At 47.8% G+C, this 23,434-nt stretch overlaps 1 protein-coding gene across 1 annotated transcript in view; it reads right to left on the reverse strand.

Annotated features, from left to right (window-relative positions):
- LOC144510172 (anthrax toxin receptor 1-like) overlaps positions 1 to 23,434 on the reverse strand; it is a 157,023-nt gene that overhangs the window by 127,283 nt on the left and 6,306 nt on the right. Inside the window, exons 3-7 of the mRNA XM_078239609.1 lie at positions 18,230 to 18,311; positions 17,085 to 17,118; positions 16,443 to 16,522; positions 9,994 to 10,062; positions 2,780 to 2,860 (exon numbers count right to left, since the gene is read on the reverse strand). Of these exons, the coding sequence (XP_078095735.1) occupies positions 2,780 to 2,860; positions 9,994 to 10,062; positions 16,443 to 16,522; positions 17,085 to 17,118; positions 18,230 to 18,311 (346 nt within the window). The remainder of the gene's footprint in view (positions 1 to 2,779; positions 2,861 to 9,993; positions 10,063 to 16,442; positions 16,523 to 17,084; positions 17,119 to 18,229; positions 18,312 to 23,434) is intronic.

Raw genomic sequence — 23,434 nt, forward strand, 5'->3', positions numbered from 1 at the left:
GTCCCCTGGAAAGTGTCCTCTCTGCTCGGCCAGTTATGTCAGCACCTAATAATTCTATACGCCTCATTTAAATCTCCCCTCAGCCTCCTCTGTTTCCTAAGGAAACAAGGTGGGGGGTGCCGGCACAGTGGCACAGTAGTTAGCACTGCTGCCTCACAGGGCCAGGGACCTGGGTTCAATTCCAGCCTTGAGCCACTGCTTGTGTGGAGTCTGCACACAATCGACAAGGGTTTCATGGTCAGAAGCAGATTCTTAATTCCGGATTTTTTAAAAATTGAATTCAAATTCCACCATTTGCCGTGACGGGATTCGAACCTCAGAACATTAGCTGAGTTTCTGGATTAATCATCGCATAATTGATTGCATAAAATGGCTGGCTCAATTTCATCTGCTTTGGAGGGTTTTTTTGCAGCCTGAATAATCCGGTCTCATTAACGTCTTGCCTATGCTCATTTGAAGCAATCAATAACTTATCCAAAACAAACTGGTTTGAGATGGCGAAGGGACTGAGTACCAGTAGCTCTGGCTGACTTTTCTCTCCATTTGTGGCGGTGAAGTGGTTAGCACTGCTGCCTCACAGCACCAGGGACCCGGGTTCAATTCCCGGCTTGGGTCACTATCTGTGTGGAGTTTGCACGTTCTCCCCCGTGTCTGCATGAGTTTCCTCCAGGTGCTCCAGTTTCCTCCCACACTTGAAAGATGTGCGGGATAGGTGGATTGGCCATACTAAATTGCCCCTTAGTGTCCCAAAGCGTGTAGGTTAGATGGATTATCGCTAGACTATTAATCCAGAAACTCAGCTCATGTTCTGGGGAGCCAGGCTCGAATCCCGCCACGGCAGATGGTGGAATTTGAATTCAATAACAAAAATCTGGAATTAAGAATCTACTGATGACCATGAAACCATTGTTGATTGTTGGAAAAACCCATTTGGTTCACTAATGTCCTTGAGGGAAGGAAATCTGCCGTCTTTACCTGGTCTGGCCTACATGCAACTCCAGAGCCACAGCAATGTGGTCGATTCTCAGCTGCCTTCGGGCAACTAGGGATGGGCAATAAATGCTGGCCCAGCCAGAGACGTCCATGTCCAACGAATGAATAAAAAGTGACACTCGCTTAATGTTGAATCTGAGAGAGAATCTGGAGGAAATGTAGCTCTTTGAGTAAAGGCGTTTCCCCTGATGGCTTTGCTGACATTCCAGTTCCCTACAACACCATTGCTGCTTGCATGGGGTGGCACGGTGGCACAGTGGTTAGCACTGCTATCTCACAGCACCAGGGATCCGGGTTCGATTCCCGGCTTGGGTCACTGTCTGTGTGGACTCTGCACGTTCTCCCCGTGTCTGTGTGGGTTTCCTCCAGGTGCTCCGGTTTCCCCCCAGTCTGAAAGACATGCTGGTCAGGTGCATTGGCCATGCTAAATACTCCCTCGGTGTACCCCGAACAGGCGCCGGAGTGTGGCGACTAGGGGATTTTCACAGTAACTTCATTGCAGTGTTAATGCAAGCTGACTTGTGACACTAATAAATAAACTTTAAACTGATTTCAGTGATGACTAAGTGTAAGGAGCGATTCACTTCCTCTCTCAGGAGAAAACCAGTGCAGGCTGTGAACCTTTCCAAGAATTGTGCCCGCAACTGATCAGCATATTCCGTGTCCCTGATGAATCACAGTAAGCAGTCTCACAACACCAGGTTAAATTGGTAGCACGAGCTTTCGGAGCACTGCTCCTTCATCAGGTGAGTCACTCTAATCTATAATTATCTTGCAATTGTGTCTTTGCCTATATATGCCGTGTTTGTGAACCTACCTCCACTCACTTGAAGGAGCAGCACTCCGAAAGCTCGTGATTCCAAATAAACCTGTTGGACTTTAACCTGGTGTTGTGGGACTTCTTACTGTGCCCAGCCCAGTCCAACGCCGGCATCTCCACATCTTGATAAATCAGGAATGAATACTGCAGGATTCAGTTTAGTAAGAGTTTTAACAACACCGGGTTAAAACTCTTAGTGTTTACCACAACCCAACACCAACATCGGGATTCAATTTGAACAGTCCATCTACAGCAGGCACTGGATGTTTAAGCTCAATTTAATAGTGTTGCCTTTATTGTCACTCCCACTCTCTTCATCACCTCCCTCCTCCTCCCCCTCAGTCAGTTTAGCAGCGCTGTCTTTTGTCAGTGTTAACCCTGATCTGTGTGATGTGGAGTTGGCGGCGTTGGACTGGGGTAAGCACAGTAAGTAGTCCCACAACACCAGGTTAAAGTCCAACAGGGTTATTTGGTAGCATGAGCTTTCGGAGCGTTGCCCCTTCATCAGGTGAGCAAAGAGTTCAGTTCACAATCAGGGCATATATAGACACAAACTCAATTACAAGATAATGGTTGGAATGCGAGTCTGAACAGGTAATCAAGTCTTTACAGGTGCAGACAATGTGAGTGGAGAGAGCGTTAAGCACAGGTTAATGAGATGTGTATTGTCTCCAGCCGGGACAGTTAGTGAGATTTTGCAAGCCCAGGCAAGTCGTGGGGGTTACAGATAGTGTGACATGAACCCAAGATCCTGGTTGAGGCCGTCCTCATGTGTGCGGAACTTGGCTATCTGTGTGGCTGAGTGTTGGGAGTGCCATGCTCCTGTGTCCCGAGCTCTCATAGTTTACCATTCTCATTTGCCTTCACTGCAGATGGGGCCTCAGTCAACTTAATTCGAAACAGCTGCATGCAAATAAGTGCCGTCAAAGGCTGGACAATTAACAGCCGCGTTCAGGCTCTACTTACTGAGTCAATGATTCCCTGCAGAGCCTCGAAGCCATCGTTGACGGGGAAGACATGGTCCTTACTGTCAGCAATCCGTGCCAACTGCAGACAAGGGGAAAAGGAGGAAGGTGGCAGAGGGATGCGGGGAGAGAGAGAGGGAGAGAGAGAGACGCAGTGAAGAAATAACCTTAATATTCCAGAAAGAAGCAAAAAAAATAAATTCTTCCCCATCAACAAGTTCAATTTTTGGAAGTTTACTGGAAAAGAATCTGAAACTTTGGGCAAAAGTTGAATTCAATTCCATATTAACCTTTTCACTTGGAACCATCAAGCATGGATTGCTTTCCAGAATATCTAAATGGAGAAAAGGAATGAATTCCCAAAACCAGCTTGCTGATGTTTTGCAGAGATTTTTTTTTTCCCTCAAACCATTTTGGAAATCATAGATTTCTGCAATGCAGGAGTAGCCATTTGGCCCATCGAGTCTGCACCGACAACAATCCCAACCAGGCCCCATCCCCTTAACTCCATGCATTTACCCTAGCTAGTTCCCCTGACAGTAAGGGGAAATTTAGCACAGCCAATCCACCTAACCTGCACGTCTTTTGGACTGTGGGTGGAAACCGGAGCACCCGGGGGAAACCCATGCGGACACGGGGAGAACGTGCAGACTCCACACAGACAGCGACCCAAGCCGGGAACTGAATCCAGGTCCCTGCCGCTGTGAGGCAGCAGTGCTAACCACTGTGCTGCCAAGGCAAGGGAGAGAGAAGCACGGAATAATCCGGAACTGTGTGGCAGGAGCCCAGGGCAGCTTGTGGGTAGCTAAGGAGCCTGAGAGGGAATTGGAAACCTCGTCAGACTCACAGGGAGCACCCCTGCGTCTGAGAAGTTGCATGGAGAGAGAGAGAGAGAGAGAGAGAAAGTCTCCAGCCAGGAGCTGGGCAGCCAAACAACTCTGAATCAACCTGGTATGTGGTTGCATTGGGGAACCAAAGGCTTGACTAGGAGAGAGAGCTAGAGCATCAGCAGTGGATGTTGTTTCTTGGAGTTACACTTTCCCTTGACAGTTTATCCAGCGTGGGATAAATGAACCTTCATGTAGTCCAAATGCTTAAATCCCACTTTACACCAGCACTCACGCACAGCTAGCCCTCTACCCAGTTCAGTGCCAAAGCCTCTGTTCCAAATCAAGTCCTCTGACTTAATGGCTGCTACAGTTTCTCACTTCCCTCCCTCCCACCTTCCCTAGCAGATCTTTCCATTAGTGCTAATCATAGGACTAATAAAAGCATTGAGAGGCAGATGGCAGAGACCTAGTGTAATAAGTCTTCAGAGGCAGAAGTCCCTTCATCAAAATCCCTTTAATTTACAGTTCCAACAGCAGAACACAGAATGCTATCAGTCAGCAGTCTACCTTCGGGAGTGCCAGAGACCATAAGACATAGGAGCAGAATTAGGCCACTTGGCCCATCGAGTCTGCTCCACCATTCAAACATGACTGATATTTTTCTCATCCCCATTCTCCTGCCTTTTCCCCATAACCCCTAATCCCCTTATCAATCAAGAACCTATCTATCTCTGTCTTAAAGACACTCAATGACCTGGCCTCCACAGCCTTCTGCAGCAAAGAGTTCCACAGATTCACCACTCTCTGGCTGAAGAAATTCCTCCTCATCGCAGTTTTAAAGGATCATCCCTTTAGCCTGAGGTTGTGCCCTCTATTTCTAGTTTTTCCTACTAGTGGAAACATCCTCTCCACGTCCACTCTATCCAGGCCTCACAGTGCCCTGTAAGTTTCAATAAGATCCCCCCTCATCCTTCTAAACTCCAACAAATACAGACCCAGAGTCTTCAACCGTTCCTCATATGACAAGGTCTTCATTCCAGGGATCATTCTTGTGAACCTCCTCTGGACCCTTTCCAAAGCCAGCACACCCTTCCTTAGATATGGGGTCCAAAACTGCTCACAATACTCCAAATGGGGTCTGACCAGAGCCTTATACAGCTTCAGAAGTACATCCCTGCACTTATATTCTAGCTCTCTTGACATGAATGCTAACATTGCATTTGCCTGCCTAACTGCCAACTGAACCTGCACGTTAACTTTAAGAGAATCTTGAACAATGAATCCCAAGTCCCTTTGTGTTTCTGATTTCCTCAGCATTTTCCCATTTTAAAAAATAGTCTATGCCTCCATTCCTCATTCCAAAGTGCATAACCTCACATTTTTTCACATTGTATTCCACCTGCCACTTCTTTGCCCACTCTCTTAACCTGTCCAAGTCCTTCTGCAGCCCCCCTGCTTCCTCAATACTACCTGTCCCTCTACATATCTTTGTATCATGTGCAAACTTAGCAACAGTGCCTTCAGTTCCTCCCTCCAAAATCATTAATGTATATTGTGAAAAGTTGTGGTCCCAGCACTGACCCCTGAGGCACACCGCCAGTCACCAGCAGCTATCCTGAAAAAGACCCCTTTATCCCCACTCTCTGCCTTCTGCCAATCAGCCAATCCTTTATCCATGCCAGGATCTTACCCTTAACACCATGGGCACTTAACTTATTTGTGGCACCTTGTCAAAGGCCTTCTGGAAATCTAAATAAATCACATCCACTAGTTCTCCTTTTTCTAACTTCCTCAAAGAACAGAGGAACTGACACTCCCGGTTAAATACAAGGAAAAGACTCCCTGATTGGCCCATCAGTTGACTCCTTAATCAGGGAGTTCATATTCCAATAGGCCAACCTCAATGGCCTGATTGGAGTCATTACACCCATCTCCTGTGAAATCATTGTATCTAGATTGAGATTAAGTTCTGAAAAGTGAGAGGCTGCAGTCAGGGGGACAATGTTAAGTAACGCCCCTGGGCCCATTGAGCATGAGCAGAAACGCATCAGTAACTGCAGAATGTCATCAAATTGTGTCGTTAAAAAATACAGCCCCATGAAGTGAAAAGTCACCTTTCCCAATCAGACCAAAGCCCATAAATCAGTCAATGAAGAAACATCAAAAGACAGGGAGGAAACTGAGTGGGAGGTGGGTACAGCCACAACAAGCTCTGTCCACTACTGCAAACATCACACTACCGTTACAACCCGTTACTTATTCCCAAACAAGCAACTGTTGGCGTCTGAAGTGGAACTGATATATTCCGGGTAGGTTGGACATGGGAGGGATCTCAACGATACTCCAAAGATGTAACGGGTAGATTGATTGTCAGATGGGCGGCACGGTGGCACAGTGGTTAGCACTGCTGCCTCACAGTGCCAGGGACCCGGGTTCGATTCCCAGCTTGGGTCACTGTCCGTGTGGAGTTTGCACGTTCTCCCCGTGTTTGCGAGGGTTTCCTCCGGGTGCCCCGGTTTCCTCACACAGTCCAAAGATGTGCGGGTTAGGTGGATTGGCCATGAGAAATTGCCCCTTAGTGTGCCAAGATGTGCAGGTTAGGTGGATTAGCCATGCTAAATTGCCCCTTAGTATCCCACGATGTGCCGGTTAGGTAGATTGGCCATGCTAAATTGCCTCTTAGTGTCCAAAGATGAGCAGTTTAGGGGGATTATCAGGGTTAATGTGGCATTTTGGGAATAGGGTGTGGGTAAGATGCTTTTCAGAGAATTGGTACAGGTTTGATGGGCTGAATGGCCTCCTTCTGCACTATAGAGATTCTATGATTGGCCGTGCTAAATTACAATTTAGTGTCCCAAAATGTGTAGATTAGTAGGGTAAATGCTTGGGGTTACGGGAATGGGGCGAGAGGTGGGCTTGGGTAAAATGCTCTGTTGGAGAGTGAGTGTAGGCCAGATGGGCCAAATGGCCTTCTTATGCACTGTTGGGGTTCTGCGGTTCTATAAGGCATCCAGGTAGGTTTGGATTAGATAACGGAAGTGAATGGAGAGGTGGACGGCCACCAGGCATGGCACTGACACAGCCCTCAACTATTTCAACTGTAAAGACTTCCCGCATGGAGAGAAGCATGAGGCACATGGATCACATCCTCATGTCTCTTCACCACAGCTTGTTTTTCGGGACAGGTCACTCTCAGGCATCGCTCCACATCGAACGTGGCTGACCAGGAGACTCCCATTTAGGATTTACAAGTGGATAATCAAATGCACTTCCTTGGACATCAAGTCCTGGAGCAGGAATCGAACCCAGAGCTTCTGGCTCAGAGGCGGGGGACACTAACCCACTGCGCCATGTGGCCTCCTTTTCCTCACCTTCCTCCTTGCTTTATTTAGCAGCCAGCATCCCATTCCAAGGGTAACACAGCAGCTGAGTGCAATCCTCCTCCCACCAGGCATCAACCCACTTTTGGCAAGAGTTATTGAACAGCGAACAGGAAGGGAAATTCTGGCCGCATTTGCTCAGCCTTTGCTTCAAGGAAACAAAAGCCATTGCCTTGGCCCAAATCAGCACGGGTTCGAACATGGCAGCTTCTCTCCTCTGTGGGTCAGTGGGAGAAGTGGTTCAGCACATCTTTGACCAGTCTTTCCCCACGTCTAACCAATGTTCCTGCACAAGTCAGATGAAGATGTATTTTTTTATTTGAAGGACAATCCGTGGGAGCAATGTTGATCAGAAGGTGACGGTAAAGGTTCCTGCAATGCATCTTAGAATCATAGAATCCCGACAGTACAGGAGGCGGCCATTCAGCCCATCGAGTCTGTACCGACCGCAATCCCACCCAGGCCCTATTCCCGTAACCCCACATATTTACCCTGCTAATCCCCGCTGACACTAGGGTCAATTTAACATGGCCAATGCACTTAACCCGCACATCTTTGGACTGTGGGAGGAAACTGGAGCACCCAGAGGAAACCCAGGCAGACACAGGGAGAACGTGCAAACGCCACACAGACAGTGACTTGAGGCTGGATTCGAATCCGGGTCCCTGGCACTGTGAGGCAGCAGTGCTAACCACTGTGCCGCCGTGTCGTCCAGGCCGTGTGTAGGTGGTACACACGGCTGCGTTGGTGGTGGAGGGAGTGAATGTTTGTGGATGGGGTGCCAATCAAGTGAGCTGGATGGCATTGAGCTTCTTGGGGCTGAAGGGATCAAGGTGGGGGAGGCCGGCGGGATCAGGATATTGAGTTGGATGATCAGCCATGACCATAATGAATGGCGGAGTAGGCTCGAAGGGCTGAATGGCCTCCTCCTGCTTGAAGTTCGTGGACTGAGGAAGTGGGCCACCCTCTTCAGCAGTCATGGTGTTTGGGTCATGTTCCATTGTTGGAGAACTTGGGGTGCGTGGCTGTGGGTGCGGAGCTGGGGGGAAAGGTACGCGACACGGTCAGCACCCTCAGCCTTTCCAGGTGAGCTAACCAAGAGCACCAAACTGTGGAGATCATTCCGACTGCGTCAACAGTTAAGGTGCAGCTTACTCCCGGGAAGCTTCCCAATGCAGCAGCAGCCTTCATAAGTCTGGCCGAGTTTCCGATCCCTTGAATTCAAGGAATCATTGGAATGCTCGCTCCGAGCGAGACAACTCACTTCCCCAACTGCTTTCCAAATCATCCACTAAAAAACTGGAGGTCACCAGTGCGCGCCTGGTAAATTACGATGCCGTACCCTGGGGAGCAGGTTCCAAATCCGCATTCCGACAAATACTGGGCACTGGCTCTCATCACTTAAATAGAAACACGCCGAGGTTTCAGCGCAGATTTCTTTATATGCGAGAGGAGGGAGTTTACAGCTTTGGCAGTTGAAGGGTTAACCAAGCAACGTCGGCTCTTATTCTGTTCCAGGTTTTTTGTTTCTCTTCCGCAGGCCAAGGAATGAACGGAAAGGAGTGACTTCACTGGGGTTTATAAACACGACACAGGGATGTGGTGTCAGTTTTCACAGTGCCAGCCACATTGCTCGATGACAGAACAGTGAGGACGCTTCGAAAGTCACTCGGTGGCTGGAAAATCACTTTGATACGTCCTGAGCTTGATAAAGGGGCTATTGCAATGAGATCCTTCTGACTTCAAGTGGAACAGACTGGTTCAATCCAGCGTCTTGACTGTAAAGTTATCAGATGATGGACTCTGGAGTGTTTCTCAATCAAACGGAAGCCTTGAATTAAATGGCCACTAACTGATATAAACCAATGGCATACAAAGATTAGTCACAGCTTCCGAGCCCAAGTCCAAACCCAAGGGGTCAAAACCCCTTGGGGTGGCACGGTAGCACAATGGTTAGTACTGCTGCTTCACAGCGCCAGGGACCCAGGTTCGATTCCTGGCTTGGATCACTCTCTGTGTAGAGTTTGCACCCATGTCTGCGTGGGTTTCCTCCGGGTGTTCTGGTTTTCTCCCACATTGTGAAAGATGTGCTGGTTAGGTGCATTGACCCATAGAATCATAGAAACCCTACAGTGCAGAAAGAGGCCAGCTGGCCCATCGAGTCTGCACCGACCACAATACCACCCAGGCCTTACCCCCATATCCCTACATATTTACCCACTAATCCCTCTAACATATCCATCTCAGGGCACTAAGGGGCAGTTTTAGCATGGCCAATCAACCTAACCCACATATCTTTGGACTGTGGGAGGAAACCGGAGCACCCGGAGGAAACCCACGCAGACACGAGGAGAATGTGCAAACTCCACACAGACAGTGACCCGAGCCGGGAATCGAACCCAGGTCCCTGGAACTGTAAAGCAGCAGTGATAACCATTGTGCCACCGTGCCGCCCAGGCTGTGCCTCCCGAACAGGTGCCGGACTGTGGCGACTCGGGGAATATCACAGTAACTTCATTGCAATGTTAATGTAAACCTTACTTGTGACTAATAAATAAACTTTAAAAACTTTAACCTCAGGGAGATTGCTTAGGGTGACATGGTGGCACAGTGGTTAGCACTGTTGCCTCACAGCACCAGGGACCCGGATTCGATTCCAAGCTTCGATCACTCTCTGTGTGGAGTTTGCACGTTCTCCCCGTGTCTGTGTGGGTTTTCTCTGGGCGCTCCAGTTTCACTCCACAGTCCAAAGGAAGTGCTGGTTAGGTGCATTGACCGTGTTAAATTCTCCCTCAGTGTACTCGAACAGGCGCCGGAGTGTGGCGACTAGGGGATTTTCACAGTAACCCCTTTGCAGTGTTAATGTAAACCTACTTGTGACGCTACTAAATAAACTTAAACCTGGATCAATCAAACAGACCTGAACCCAAGGAGCCACAACCACAGGGGAACTTGCTTCAATGATGAACATCAGATGAGTACAGGGAGTAAAAGTGACCACATACCTGGGTTTCATTGAAGTCTTTGACACCCACACAGTAGACCGTCGCTCCAAGACTACGAGATCGGTCTGCCTGGCAAAAGGAAGAGATGGGTCATGTCAGAATCTGGAATGATTGTAGTGGATATACAAAGAACAAAGAACAATACAGCACAGGAACAGGTCCTTCGGCCCTCCAAGCCCGCGCCGCTCCCTGGTCCAAACTAGACCATTCTTTTGTATCCCTCCATTCCCACTCCGTTCATATGGCTGTCTAGATAAGTCTTAAACGTTCCCAGTGTGTCCGCCTCCACCACCTTGCCTGGCAGCGCATTCCAGGCCCCCACCACCCTCTGTGTAAAATATGTCCGTCTGATATCTATGTTAAACCTCCCCCCCTTCACCTTGAACCTATGACCCCTCGTGAACGTCACCATCGACCTGGGGAAAAGCTTCCCACCGTTCACCCTATCTATGCCTTTCATAATTTTATACACCTCTATTAAGTCTCCCCTCATCCTCCGTCTTTCCAGGGAGAACAACCCCAGTTTACCCAATCTCTCCTCATAACTAAGCCCCTCCATACCAGGTAACATCCTGGTAAACCTCCTCTGTACTCTCTCCAAAGCCTCCACGTCCTTCTGGTAGTGTGGCGACCAGAACTGGACGCAGTATTCCAAATGCGGCCGAACCAACGTTCTATACATCTGCAACATCAGACCCCAACTTTTATACTCTATGCCCCGTCCTATAAAGGCAAGCATGCCATATGCCTTCTTCACCACCTTCTCCACCTGTGATGTCACTTTCAAGGATCTGTGGACTTGCACACCCAGGTCCCTCTGCGTATCTACACCCTTTATAGTTCTGCCATTTATCATATAGCTCCTCCCTACATTATTTCTACCAAAATGCATCACTTCGCATTTATCAGGATTGAACTCCATCTGCCATTTCTTTGCCCAAATTTCCAGCCTATCGATATCCTTCTGTAGCTTCTGACAATGCTCCTCACTATCTGCAAGTCCTGCCAATTTTGTGTCGTCCGCAAACTTACTGATCACCCCAGTTACACCTTCTTCCAGATCATTTATATAAATCACAAACAGCAGAGGTCCCAATACAGAGCCCTGCGGAACACCACTAGTCACAGGCCTCCAGCCGGTAAAAGACCCTTCCACTACCACCCTCTGTCTTCTGTGACCAAGCCAGTTCTCCATCCATCTAGCCACCTCCCCCTTTATCCCATGAGATCCAACCTTTTTCACCAGCCTACCATGAGGGACTTTGTCAAACGCTTTACTAAAGTCCATATAGACGACATCCACGGCCCTTCCCTCGTCAACCATTTTGGTCACTTCTTCAAAAAACTCCACCAGGTTAGTGAGGCATGATCTCCCTCTCACAAAACCATGCTGACTATCGTTAATGAGTTTATTCCTTTCTAAAGCGCATACATCCTATCTCTAAGAATCTTCTCCAACAACTTCCCCACCACGGACGTCAAGCTCACCGGCCTATAATTGCCCGGGTTATCCTTCCTACCCTTCTTAAATAACGGGACCACATTAGCTATCCTCCAATCCTCTGGGACCTCACCTGCGTCCAGTGACGAGACAAAGATTTGCGTCAGAGGCCCAGCGATTTCATCTCTCGTCTCCCTGAGCAGCCTTGGATAGATTCCATCAGGCCCTGGGGATTTGTCAGTCTTTAAATTCTCTAACAAACCTAACACTTCCTCCTTTGTAATGGAGATTTTCTCCAACGGTTCAACACTCCCCTCCGAGACACTCCCAGTCAACACATCCCTCTCCTTTGTGAATACCGACGCAAAGTATTCATTTAGGATCTCCCCTACCTCTTTGGGCTCCCGATATTAACAGGTGTATGTCAGATGTGTTCACTCTTTACCCCAATTCTGTCTGTTGGGGGTTACAGAAGAGAATCACAGCTGACTTACAAATGACATCTAGGTTTTGCGACCAGATGTTTTTCTCGTCCCCTCTGAACTCTACAGATGTACTGAGCAGACTGTCTCCACTGATTTTTGGGCAGCACGGTGGCACAGTGGGTTAGCATTGCTGCCTCACAGCGCCAGGGACCGGAGTTCGATTCCCGGCTTGGGTCACTGTCTGTGCAGAGTCTGCACGTTCTCCCCATGTCTGCGTGGGTTTCCTCCGGGTACCACCAGTTTCCACCCACAGTCTAAAAGATGGGCTCGTTAGGTGCATTGCCCATGCTAAATTCTCCCTCAGTGTACCCGAACAGGTGCCGGAGCGACTAGATTTTCACAGTAACTTCATTGCAGTGTTAATGTAAGACTACTTGTGACACTAATAAATAAACTTTAAACTGTTTTATTCATTCGTGGGACATGGGCGTCACTGGCTGGCCAGCATTTATTGCTCATCCCTAGTTGCCTCCGCGGAGGCAGTTGAGAGTCAACCACATTGCTGTGGCTCTGGAGTCACATGTAGGCCAGACCAGGTAAGGATGGCAGATTTCCTTCCCTACAGGACATTAGTGAACCAGATGGGTTTTTATGACAATTGACAATGGTTTCATGGTAGATTCTTAATTCCAGATATTTTTTATTGAATTTAAATTCCACCATCTGCCGTGGCGGGATTCGAACCCAAGACGTTAGCTGAGTTTCTGGATTAATAGTCTAGCGATAATACCACTAGGCCATCACCTCCCCACTTCAATTAGCTGAAAATACGATAAACTTTCCAAACTCTTCGAGGTTTCCTTTCTCCCAGGTTTTATATCCAGCATCCTGCAAACTCTTCCTCCAGGGTTGAAATTCCGACCCATTGTGTTGCTTACTATTTTAGGATCTCAAAGCCAGGAACTCTTGACTTCTCTGCCTTTCCTTCCTCTCCCAATCGACAGATTATTTAAGCCTGAGCAGTCAAGCTCACATGTACAGCTGCTCCTGAATTTTATCCCGTCTTACAATCCGTGCTTTCCAACCTTGGCAGTTTCCTGCAGCAACCTTCTGCATGTTTAGCCTGAAGCTTCCCAATGGAATGGGACTTCAGTCAGATTGTCATTGCTGTGAACATGGTGTTAGCAAGGGATTTTGTTCTTCAAATGAGTCTCTCACAACAAGATCATCAAATGTTCACGAAACATTCCTTTCTCCACCAAAACCATCAATTTTTAAAAAGCACACCAAACCACAAAGGGATATCATATTGAAAGAGGTGTTGGAACAATGGACAGAAGGAAATGGAGCAAGAAGGAGGAAAAAAATGATTCTTGTTCTTATTCATGCACAGGATGTGGGTGTCGTTGGCTTGACCAGCACATATTGCCCATGCTTAATTGCCCCTTGAGAAGGTGGTGGTGAGCTGCCTTCTTGAACCCGGTGCAGTCCCTGAGGTGTAGGTACACCCACAGTGCTGTTAGGGAGGGAATTCCAGGATTTTGACCCAGTGACAGTGAAGGAACAGCTGATATATTTCCAAGTCGGGATGGGGATAGAATATAAAAGCAGAGAAGTCTTGCTGCATCTGTACAAGGCATTGTTGAGGCTGCAGCTGGAATACTGTGTGCAGTTTTGGTCCCCTTACTTGCGAAAGGATATATTGGCCTTGGAGGGAGTGCAGAGAAGGTTCACCAGGTTGATACCGGAGATGAGGGGTGTAGATTATGAGGAGAGACTGAGCAGATTAGGTTTGTACTCGTTGGAGTTTAGAAGGCTGAGGGGGGATCTTATAGTGGCATATAAGATAATGAAGGGGCTGGATAGGGTAGAAGTGGAGAGATTCTTTCCACTTAGAAAGGAAACCAGAACTAGAGGGCACAGCCTCAAAATAAAGGGGGGTCAGTTTAGGACAGAGTTGAGGAGGAACTTCTTCTCTCAGAGGGTGTTGAATCTCTGGAATTCTCTGCCCACTGAAGTGGTGGAGGCGACCTCGTTGAATATGTTTAAGTCATGGATAGATGGATTCCTGATCGGTAAGGGAATTAAGGGTTATGGGGAGCAGGCGGGTAAGTGGAACTGATTCACTTCAGATCAGCCATGATCTTATTGAGTGGCGGGGCAGGCTCAAGGGGCTAGTTGGCCTACTCCTGCTCCTATTTCTTATGTTCTTATGTTCTTATGGTGAGTGGCTTGGAGGGGAATTTGTAGGTCGTGATGTTCCTTTCAATAGGAAGCATTTTGTTTGTCTTTCAGGGCCAGCTCTGAAGAAGCCTCAAGGTGAAGTTCAAGTCAATGATCCCAGTAGTTTGCATCTATCTCAGGTTGTAGATTCTGAACTGCTCTTGATGTCCTGACTTAGGCTCTCTGAATGAAAACCGACATGCCTAAAAAAAATAATCTTCCTTTCCCAGCCACGCCATCCATTGGTTCAAACAGATCAAAGCCCTCTGGAAAAGAGGAGGTTGAGAAATGACCAGACAGGCGTTCGGGATTACCAAAGGGTTTGGCAGAGTGGACGGAGAGAAGGTCATCCCACTCGTGATGTGAGGCCATCAATATGATGACCACCACAAAGCAAATTCAGTCGGGAATTCGGGAAACAATTCTTTACCCGGAGAGTGGTCAGATGGCCCAGTGCTATTATCGCTAGACTATTAATCCAGAAACGCAGCTAATGTTCTGGGGACCCAGGTTCAAATTCTGCCACGACAGATGCTGGAATTTGAATTCAGTAAAAAAAAAATCTGGAATTAAGAATTTACTGATGACCGTGAAACCATTGTTGATTGTTAGAAAAACCCATCTGGTTCACTAGCATCCTAACATAAGGGAAGGAAATCTGCCGTCCTTACCCAGTCTGGCCTACATGTGACTCCACAATGTGGCTGACCCTCAACTGTCCTCTGAAATGGCCTTGCCAAGGGCAATAAGGGATGGGCAATAAATGCTGACCAGCCAGCGACGCCCATGTCCCACAAATGGGCGGCACGGTAGAACAGTGGTTAGCACTGCTGCTCCACAGCTCCAGGGACCTGGGTTCGATTCCCAGCTTGGGTCACTGTCTGTGTGGAGTTTGCACATTCTCCTCGTGTCTGCGTGGGTTTCCTCCGGGTGCTCCGGTTTCCACCCACACTCCAAAGATGTGCAGGGTTAGGTTGATTGGCCATGCTAAATTGCCCCTTGGTGTCAGGGGGACTAGCTAGGGTAATTGCATGGGGTAATGGGGATAGGGCCTGGGTGGGATTGTGGTCGGTGCTGACTTGATGGGCTGAATGGCCTCGTTCTGCACTGTAGGATTATATGAAACCTATGAAACCCAGTCTGAATGAAATCTCCCACATCAACAGGTGTTCGCATCCTGGGTGGTTTACTTTGTACATAATCCCATGTTGCTTCTTAACATGCTCGAATCTGACAGTGAGTAACCAATAGAACATCTGCGTATACCCAACCAGGCAAGAGAATGCAAAAACAAACATGAGAAAGATGACCCATGAATGAACTCGCTGAGGGATAGAGGTCCTGAGGTCAGAGATTGTGCCATTTCCACTCAGCTATGGCAGACTATCCAAGAACCAAATTATTTGATTTGAATTGATTTATTATTGTCACATATATTGGGACACAATGAAAAGTATTGTTTCTTACGCGCTATACAGACAAAACATACCGTTCATCAAGTACGTAGGGGAAAAGGGAGGGATAGGGTTCCAGGAAAAAAATGGACATAGAGAGGATGTTTCCACTAATAGGAAAAACTAGAACCAGAGGGCACAACCTCAGATTAAAGGAACGATCCTTTAAAACAGAGATGAGGAGGAATTTCTCCAGCCAGAGAGTGGTGAATCTGTGGAACTCTTTGCCGCAGAAGGTTGTGGAGACCAGGTCATTGAGTGTCTTTAAGACACAGATAGATAGGTTCTTGATTAATAAGGGGATCAGGGGTTATGGGGGAAAGGCAGGAGAATGGGGATGAGAAAAATATCAGCCATGATTGAAATGGCAGAGCAGACTTGATGGGCCGAGTGGCCTAATTCTGATCCTATGTCTTATGATGTTATGGAAATAGGGCGGGATTTTCTGGCTGCACTCGTCCCAAGACCAGAAAATCCCGCCTGAGATCAAAGGACCTTTGCATGGTCCGTGTCCAGCCGGCTACGATTCCCATGGGAAAATTCCACCCATAGTTTTGCAGTCATAGGAAGATCAACTTAATATAAGGCAGGTCCATTCAAATGAAGAGGCAACGCTCCGAAAGCTCGTGCTACCAAATAAACCTGCTGGACTTTAACCTGGTGTTGTGAGACTACTTAAAATGTCTGATGGTAGCAGATATTTTATAAGGCAGGTCTAACTGGATATAGTTGAAACTTTCCTTTCCCACAGGTTGGCTTTGAATATCACACATTTTCAATTTCTTGCCCGACACATTCTTTGCGCATCTGTTTCTTCTTAAGTTCCATCCACTGACTGACTTGGCTGGGTGTTGGGGAGGGAGAGGCTACTACATTCCATCATCAAGTCTGACACAAGCTTCTTACCTCTCGCTCAGCGTAGTAAAACAGATTCTCCATCAGTTCGCCATCTGTCAGAGCAATGATGACGCTGGCAGTCCTGTATCCTGCATTGTGAAATACAACCCGTTAATTTGGCAGCAAGGAAAAAAAAAAATCACCTTGAGGTGTTGACACCCTGGACACATCACCTCTCACTTTAACCCTCTCAGCAGCTAATTTCTCTCGCGGGCCGTGTCAGGCTGTAATCGGCAACGTTAGGTTAAAGGCACTATAATCAATGCACGTTCCTCCGCTGGTTGATGATTACAACAATGTAGTAATCCCTGCTTGCAGTGGACCAGGGACAAGCTGATGTTACAATCAGGGACATCCTTTGTGGCAATACCTGAGTGTGCCAGGATCATGCCTTCACAGCCACTGCACTCACTGTGATATTGCCTATCATGTATGTTGGGGTCTGAGGTGTGTACTGCCCCTTTAAGAGTGCAGGTGAGGTGATCCCAGGGGATTAGCTCCACCCAGTGTGGAATCTGGTTGTGCAGTCTCAGACCTGACTGTAGAACAGGGCGCACCTACAATAAAGAGCTCCCCCAGTGTCCAAGTTACAAAGCCTACCTCGTGGTTCTTTAGGCACCCTTAGTCTATAGAGGGATATACTACACTTACCTTCGGCACTTGAGTAGTAGATCTGTTCGCTGGCCTGCAAGAAAACAAAACACTGAAATAAGAGGTCAGAATTGGGGGAACGGGCACCTGTAAAAGCCGTGCTCGGAAACCCTTCAACATGGCCTGGAATTCTAGCACTGCTGTTCAATCCCCAACCTCCTAGGGTTAGGCCCCAAGACCAGGAAAAACCCATCTGGTTCACTGATATCCTTTAGGGAAGGAAATCTGCCGTCCTTATCGGGTCTGGCCTACAAACTTTCTCTCAGAGGTGAAACAACACAGGCCATGGGGTGCAATCATGCTGTTCATCATGTTCCAACTGAAAAGGGTATCTGTTGCCCTTGTGCATGAGTCTCTGCCTTCTGCAAGTACATCTGACAACTAGAACGAGTGGTACTGGTGACAGGGCGGTGTGGAGGAGTGACCCAGGAGCCTTCGTTCAATTCCGCTCTGAATTAAAAACCCAAGCTTTGTCCATCCGCCGCACTACCGGGAGAGAGGACCATCTACAGCTTTCACCTGATGAAGGAGCAATGCTCCGAAAGCTCGTGATACCAAATAAACCTGTTGGACTTTAACCTGGTGCTGTGAGACTTCTTACTCTGCCCTTCAAAACTGATTGCAATTTTTTTTTATTCATTCATGGGACATGGGCGTCATTGGCTGGCCAGCATTTATTGCCCATCCCCTAGTCACCTCGAGAAGGTGGTGGTGAGCCGCCTCTTGAATCGCTGATACAACTGAATGTCTTGCTCAGCCATTTCAGAGGGTAATTGAGAGTCAACCACATTTCTGTCACTCTGGCGTGACATGTAGGCCAGACCAGGTAAGGACGGCAGATTTCCTTTCCCAAAGGGAACCAGGTGGGTTTTTCCAACAATCGACAATGGTTCCATGGTCATCAGTAGATTCTTAATTCCAGATGTTTTTATTGAATTCAAATTCCACCATCTAGCGGGGCGGGATTTGAACCCGGGTCCCCAGAACATCAGCTGAGTTTCTGGATTAATAGTCTAGCGATAATACCACTAGGCCACCGCCTCCCCAGGTGGCAGGATCTTTGATTCTCCAGGATCTTTAATCCTCCCGCCCACTCCCAAACCCTCCCATAGCTCTCCCAGAATTTACAAGCATGCAGACTGTACCCTCTCGAAGCCTTCGTGCATGTAGGTATCACCTCCAGGCTGCACCATTTGGAGCTCCTCCAATCCTTTGCGAATCTCTTCCCTTTCAGAGGTAGACAATTGAAAAAAAAGGGTTAGATGGGGAAACAATCGACCTCACCATCTTAACAAAACCATTGCTGTGTATCTGCACTCGTGCCATGAAGAGGATGGAAAGAACTTGTTTCTTTGGATATTTGGAGCTGAACGTTGGGCGGCGTAACTGATTGTAAAGAGTTCCTTGAATTTTCATTCCGCATTCATGGCTTCGCCTTGTAAAGATGGACATTTCTTTCTCCCCTCTTTCACTGGGATAATGACTATATTTAAGGAACTGCTAACAGAATTTCAGCTGAATGCTAATATTCCCATAGTATTGACTTGACACGGTGGTTAGCAATGCTATCCCACAGCACCAGGGACCCGGGTTCGATTCCCAGCTCGGGTCACTGTCTGTGTGGAGTCTGCACGTTCTCCCCGTGTCTGCGTGGGTTTCCTCCGGGTGCTCCATTTACCTCCCACAGTCCAAAAATGTGCGGGTTAGGTGGATTGGCCATGCTAAATTGTCCCTTAGTGTCAGGGGGGACTAGCTAGGGTAAATGCATGGGCTTATGGGGATAGGGCCTGAGTCGGATTGTGGTCGGTGCAGACTCGATGGGCCGAATGGCCTCCTTCTGCACTGTAGGGATTCTATGACTTTTATGCTCTGATGGGGCAACACAGAGCGGTTAGCACTGCTGCCTCACAGCGCTAGGGACCTGGGTTCAATTCCGGCCTCGGGTGACTGTGTGGAGTTTGCACGTTCTCCCCGAGTCTGCGTGGGTTTCCTCCGGGTTCTCTGGTTTCCTCCCACAGTCCAAAGAAGTGCTGGTCAGGAGTCAGTGTGGGCGAGGGGTGGACAATGGAAAGGTTTGTTGACCTCGGGTGGGATTTTACGGTTTCGGGATGAGTAAGGCCATAAAATCCCACCCTTAAGGGTTCAAAGATTTGTAGGTTAGGGGGATTAGTGGGGTAAATATGTGGAGTGACAGGGATAGGGCCTGGGTGGGATTGTTGTGGGAGTGTCGATGCAGTCTCAATGGGTCAATGGCCTTCATCTGCACTGAGGAAATTCAATGATTCTATGATCTCTGGTCAGTTAGGATGTCAAGAAGCAACAGCAGACTAACCTGCATAAGGAGTGGGTTAACAGACCTTCCAGTAAAGTCTTAATTTGATGTCAATTACCCTAAAGAGGCTTCAGGTGGAACTGGGTGACGATGGAGTTGGATCAAAGAAATAAAGGTAGTTTATGAAGAAGCAGAACTCTTGTCTATTTTGCGAAACTGCAACCTCAGAGGCTCAATCAACCTGGATGTCTATTTTAAATTTGATGTGATAAATTGTTGACAAGAACATGAACTCTGCAGTTGGGGGGGCAGCTGAGGGGGTGGATTTCACAGAGGACTTTTAAATGCTGGAAGGTTCTGATGTTTGTCTCTCGTGGGAAAGAGCAGAAGCTATCAATAGAAAATACTCAAAAAAAAAGAGGGGTAATTCAGGAGAAAATTCCTTCCCGTAAGAGAGTGATGAGAATGTGCAGCTTGCTGCCACAGGAAGTGAATAATATTTATAGAGAAAGTTGGATAAACACATGGAGGAGAAGGGAACTGAGGTTTATGATGATTGATTCGAGTGAAGAAATATGGGAGAAGGCTTTAGCGGAGCATGAATACTGGCATTGCTGAAAGGTATATCCACTGTAATGTGGTTTAACCAGCCTGACAGATGTATCATTGAAGTACATAGCTCCTTACCATGCTAATTATCCACAATTCACAACTGCGGACACATACTTACCTGGTGGCATTGTTAGTGACAGGTCTGAAAGTGGACCACATGAACTGGGCACATGCCCACAAGAAAGGGCTCAGGCCCAACTCTGCTGTACTGAGACAACAGGGCCATTGGTGTCCATGCAACAGGCACTACATTCTGCACCCTCTTGTTTCTTTCTCTATGAACGGTATGCTTTGTCTGTAAAGCGCGCAAGAAACAATACTTTTCACTGTATGCTAATACGCGTGACAAAAATCAAATCAAATCAAAACTAATCCATCAGGCAATTCACTCAGTGCCTCGCCTGAGCCACGAAGACTGGCAGCACATCAGTGCCAAGCAATGACCATCTCCAACAAAAAGAATCTAACCACCTCCCCTTGGCATTCAATGGCATTATCATCACTGAATTACCCTACTATCACCATCCTGGAGATTACCATTGACCAGAATGTGAACTGGACCAGCCATATAAACACTGTGGCCACAGGAGCAGGTCAGAGACTGGGAATCCTGCAATGATTAACTCACCTCCTGACTCTACCACCCCTCTGCCCCCTCAAAGCCTGTCCACCATCTACAAGGAGTAAGTCAGGATTGTGATGGAATACCCTCCACTTGCCTGGATAAGTGCAGCTCCAACCACACTCAAGAAGCATGATACCATTCAGGACAAAGCAACCCGATCCACAAACATTCACTCCCTCCACCACTGATGCATAGCTGTGTGTACCATCTACAAGATGCACTGCAGCAACTCAGCAAGGCTCCTTCGACAGCACCTTCCAAAACCCATGACCTCTACCACCTAGAAGGACAAGGACAAGCTGATACCTGGGAACACCAGCACCTGTAAGTTCCCGTCCAAGCCACTCGCCATCCTGAATTGGAAATATGTCGGCCATTCCTTCACTGTCGCTGGGTCAAAATCCTGGAACTCCCTCCCTATCAGCACTTGTATTTACATCTTGGGGACTGCAGCGGTTCAAGAAAGCAGCTCACCACCACCTTCTCAAGGGGCAATGCTGGCCTAGCCAGCGACGCCCACATCTCGTAAATGAGCAAAATAAAACTCCCATCAAGAGGCAGTGTTCCCAGCAGGAAATCAACTGGAGAAGAACTAGAATCGTTAGTTCTAGCGCCAGTGACCCGGGTTCAATTCCCGGCTTGGGTCACTGGCCGTGTGGAGTTTGCACTGGGTTTCCTCTGGGAACCCGGGTCCCTGGCGTTGTGAGGCTGCAGTGCTAACCACTGTGCCACCGTGCCGCTCTGAAAGGATTAGAGGGATATTGTAAACCCGTGGCTTTCCTCCGGGTGCTCCGGTTTCCTTCCACAGTCTGAAAGACGTGCTGGTTAGATGCATTGACCCAAACAGGTGCCGGAATGTGGCAACTCGGGGCATTTCACAGTAACTTCATTGCAGTGTTAATGTAAGCCTTACTTGTGACTAATAAATAAACTTTACTTTACTAAAAATCATAATTTGATTATATAATAATTTGATTTGATTTGATTTATTATTGTCATATGTATTAGTATATAGTGAAAAATATTGTTTCTTGTGTGCTATATAGACAAAGCATACTGTTCATGGAGAAGGAAATGAGTGCAGAATGTAGTGTTAATTAGAGCATTGTTAGAGAGTTTAAAAGAGTTAGAATGACATTTTAGAAACACTTAGAATGAGAGTAAAAGACAGAATTAGAAGATAAAAGTTTATTTATTAGGAGAAACCGGATCACCTGGAGGAAACCCACACAGACCCGGGGAGTACATGCAAACTCAACACAACAATGACCCAAGCCAGGAATTGAACCCAGGTCCCTGGCGCTGTGAGGCATCAGTGCTAACCACTGTGCCACCGTGCCGCCCTGAAAGGATTAGAGGGATATTGTAAAGCTTATTTATTAGTGTCACAAGTAGGCTTACATTAACACTGCAATGAGGTTACTGTGAAAATCCCCTAGTCGCCACACTCTGGTGCCTGTTCGGGTACACTGGGGGGAGAATTTAGCACGGCCAATGCACCTAACCAGCACAACATTGGAGTGTGGGAGGAAACCGGAGCGCCCGGAGGAAACCCACGCAGACACGGGGAGAATGTGCAAACTCCGCTCAGACAGTGACCCGAGGCCAGAATTGAACCTGGGACACTGGCGCTGCGAGGCAGCAATGCTACCCACTGTGCCACCCCAGGTACGCTGGGCACAACTTGCAAGAAATCGCCTCGCTCCGATGCCATCTTGAAAAAATTAAATGGTTAAAAAAAAAATTAACGTGACCCAAGTGAGAATTTCTATTGGCGGCTCCTTATGGACGCAAAGGGCCTTTTGCAGTTGGAGGAAATGTTCAGTAATATTAATTTTCTTTCTGCTTTCGTGCGGGCGTCCTGAATCAGATAAGAAACTGGTTCCAATGCTGTGTCCTGTGGATAATAATCAGAATGATACCAGCTTTTCTCAGGAACAGGATGGGGAGAAAACTTGTTCAGCCACAAGCAAGAGCTGATGGAAGGGGGTTTTATTGGCTGAGTGAGCACAGGATGGTCAGAAGTCGAACGGTGCCAGCTACGTTTGGCAGGCAGATGTGAATGAAGTTACATCATGCCTCAACTGTGTTCCTTGGACTATTTTCCAAACATAATAATGAGCCTCAAAACCTTTGGCTCCGGCCCGACAGAATTAATTCAACCATTGGTTTTGGTTCACTTTTAACATCAATTACTCGCCAGCTGCCAGAGAAATGTGAAGCTGTTGAGTTCCGCTGTTACGAAGTCGTCCAGCCCAATGGCCAACGCACTTTGCATAGGACACCACCAGGGTGGGGGGGGGAAAGGCTGACAGAGGGATACAGGCAGGTGAGGCGAGTGGGCAGAGACTGGACGGATGGAATATAACGGAGGAAAATGTGAAGTCGTGCACTTTGGTAGGAATTCTGGGTGGCATGGTGGCACAGTGGGTTAACACTGCTCCCTCACACCGCCAGGGTCCCGGGTTCAATTCCCGATTTGGGTCACTGTCTGTGTTGAGTTTGCACATTCTCCCCGTGTCTGCGTGGGTTTCCCCCGGGTGCTCCGGTTTCCTCCCACAGTTCAAAGATGCGCGGGTTAGGTGGATTGGCCATGTAAATTGACCCTAGTGTCAGGGGGATTAGCAGGGTAAATATGTGGGGTTATGGGGCCTGGGTGGGATTGTGGTCAGTGCGGACTCAATGGGCCGAATGGCCTCCTTCTGCACTGTAGGGTTCTATGATTCTATGAATAAAGGAGCTGAATATTATTTCAATGGAGAAAGACTGCAGTGCAAAGATGTGCAGGTTAGGTTGATTGGCCATGCTAAATTGCCCCTTAGTGTCCTGGGATACATAGGT

Source organism: Mustelus asterias, chromosome 22 (genome assembly GCF_964213995.1).
Source record: "Mustelus asterias chromosome 22, sMusAst1.hap1.1, whole genome shotgun sequence".
Taxonomy (NCBI): Eukaryota; Metazoa; Chordata; class Chondrichthyes; order Carcharhiniformes; family Triakidae; genus Mustelus; species Mustelus asterias.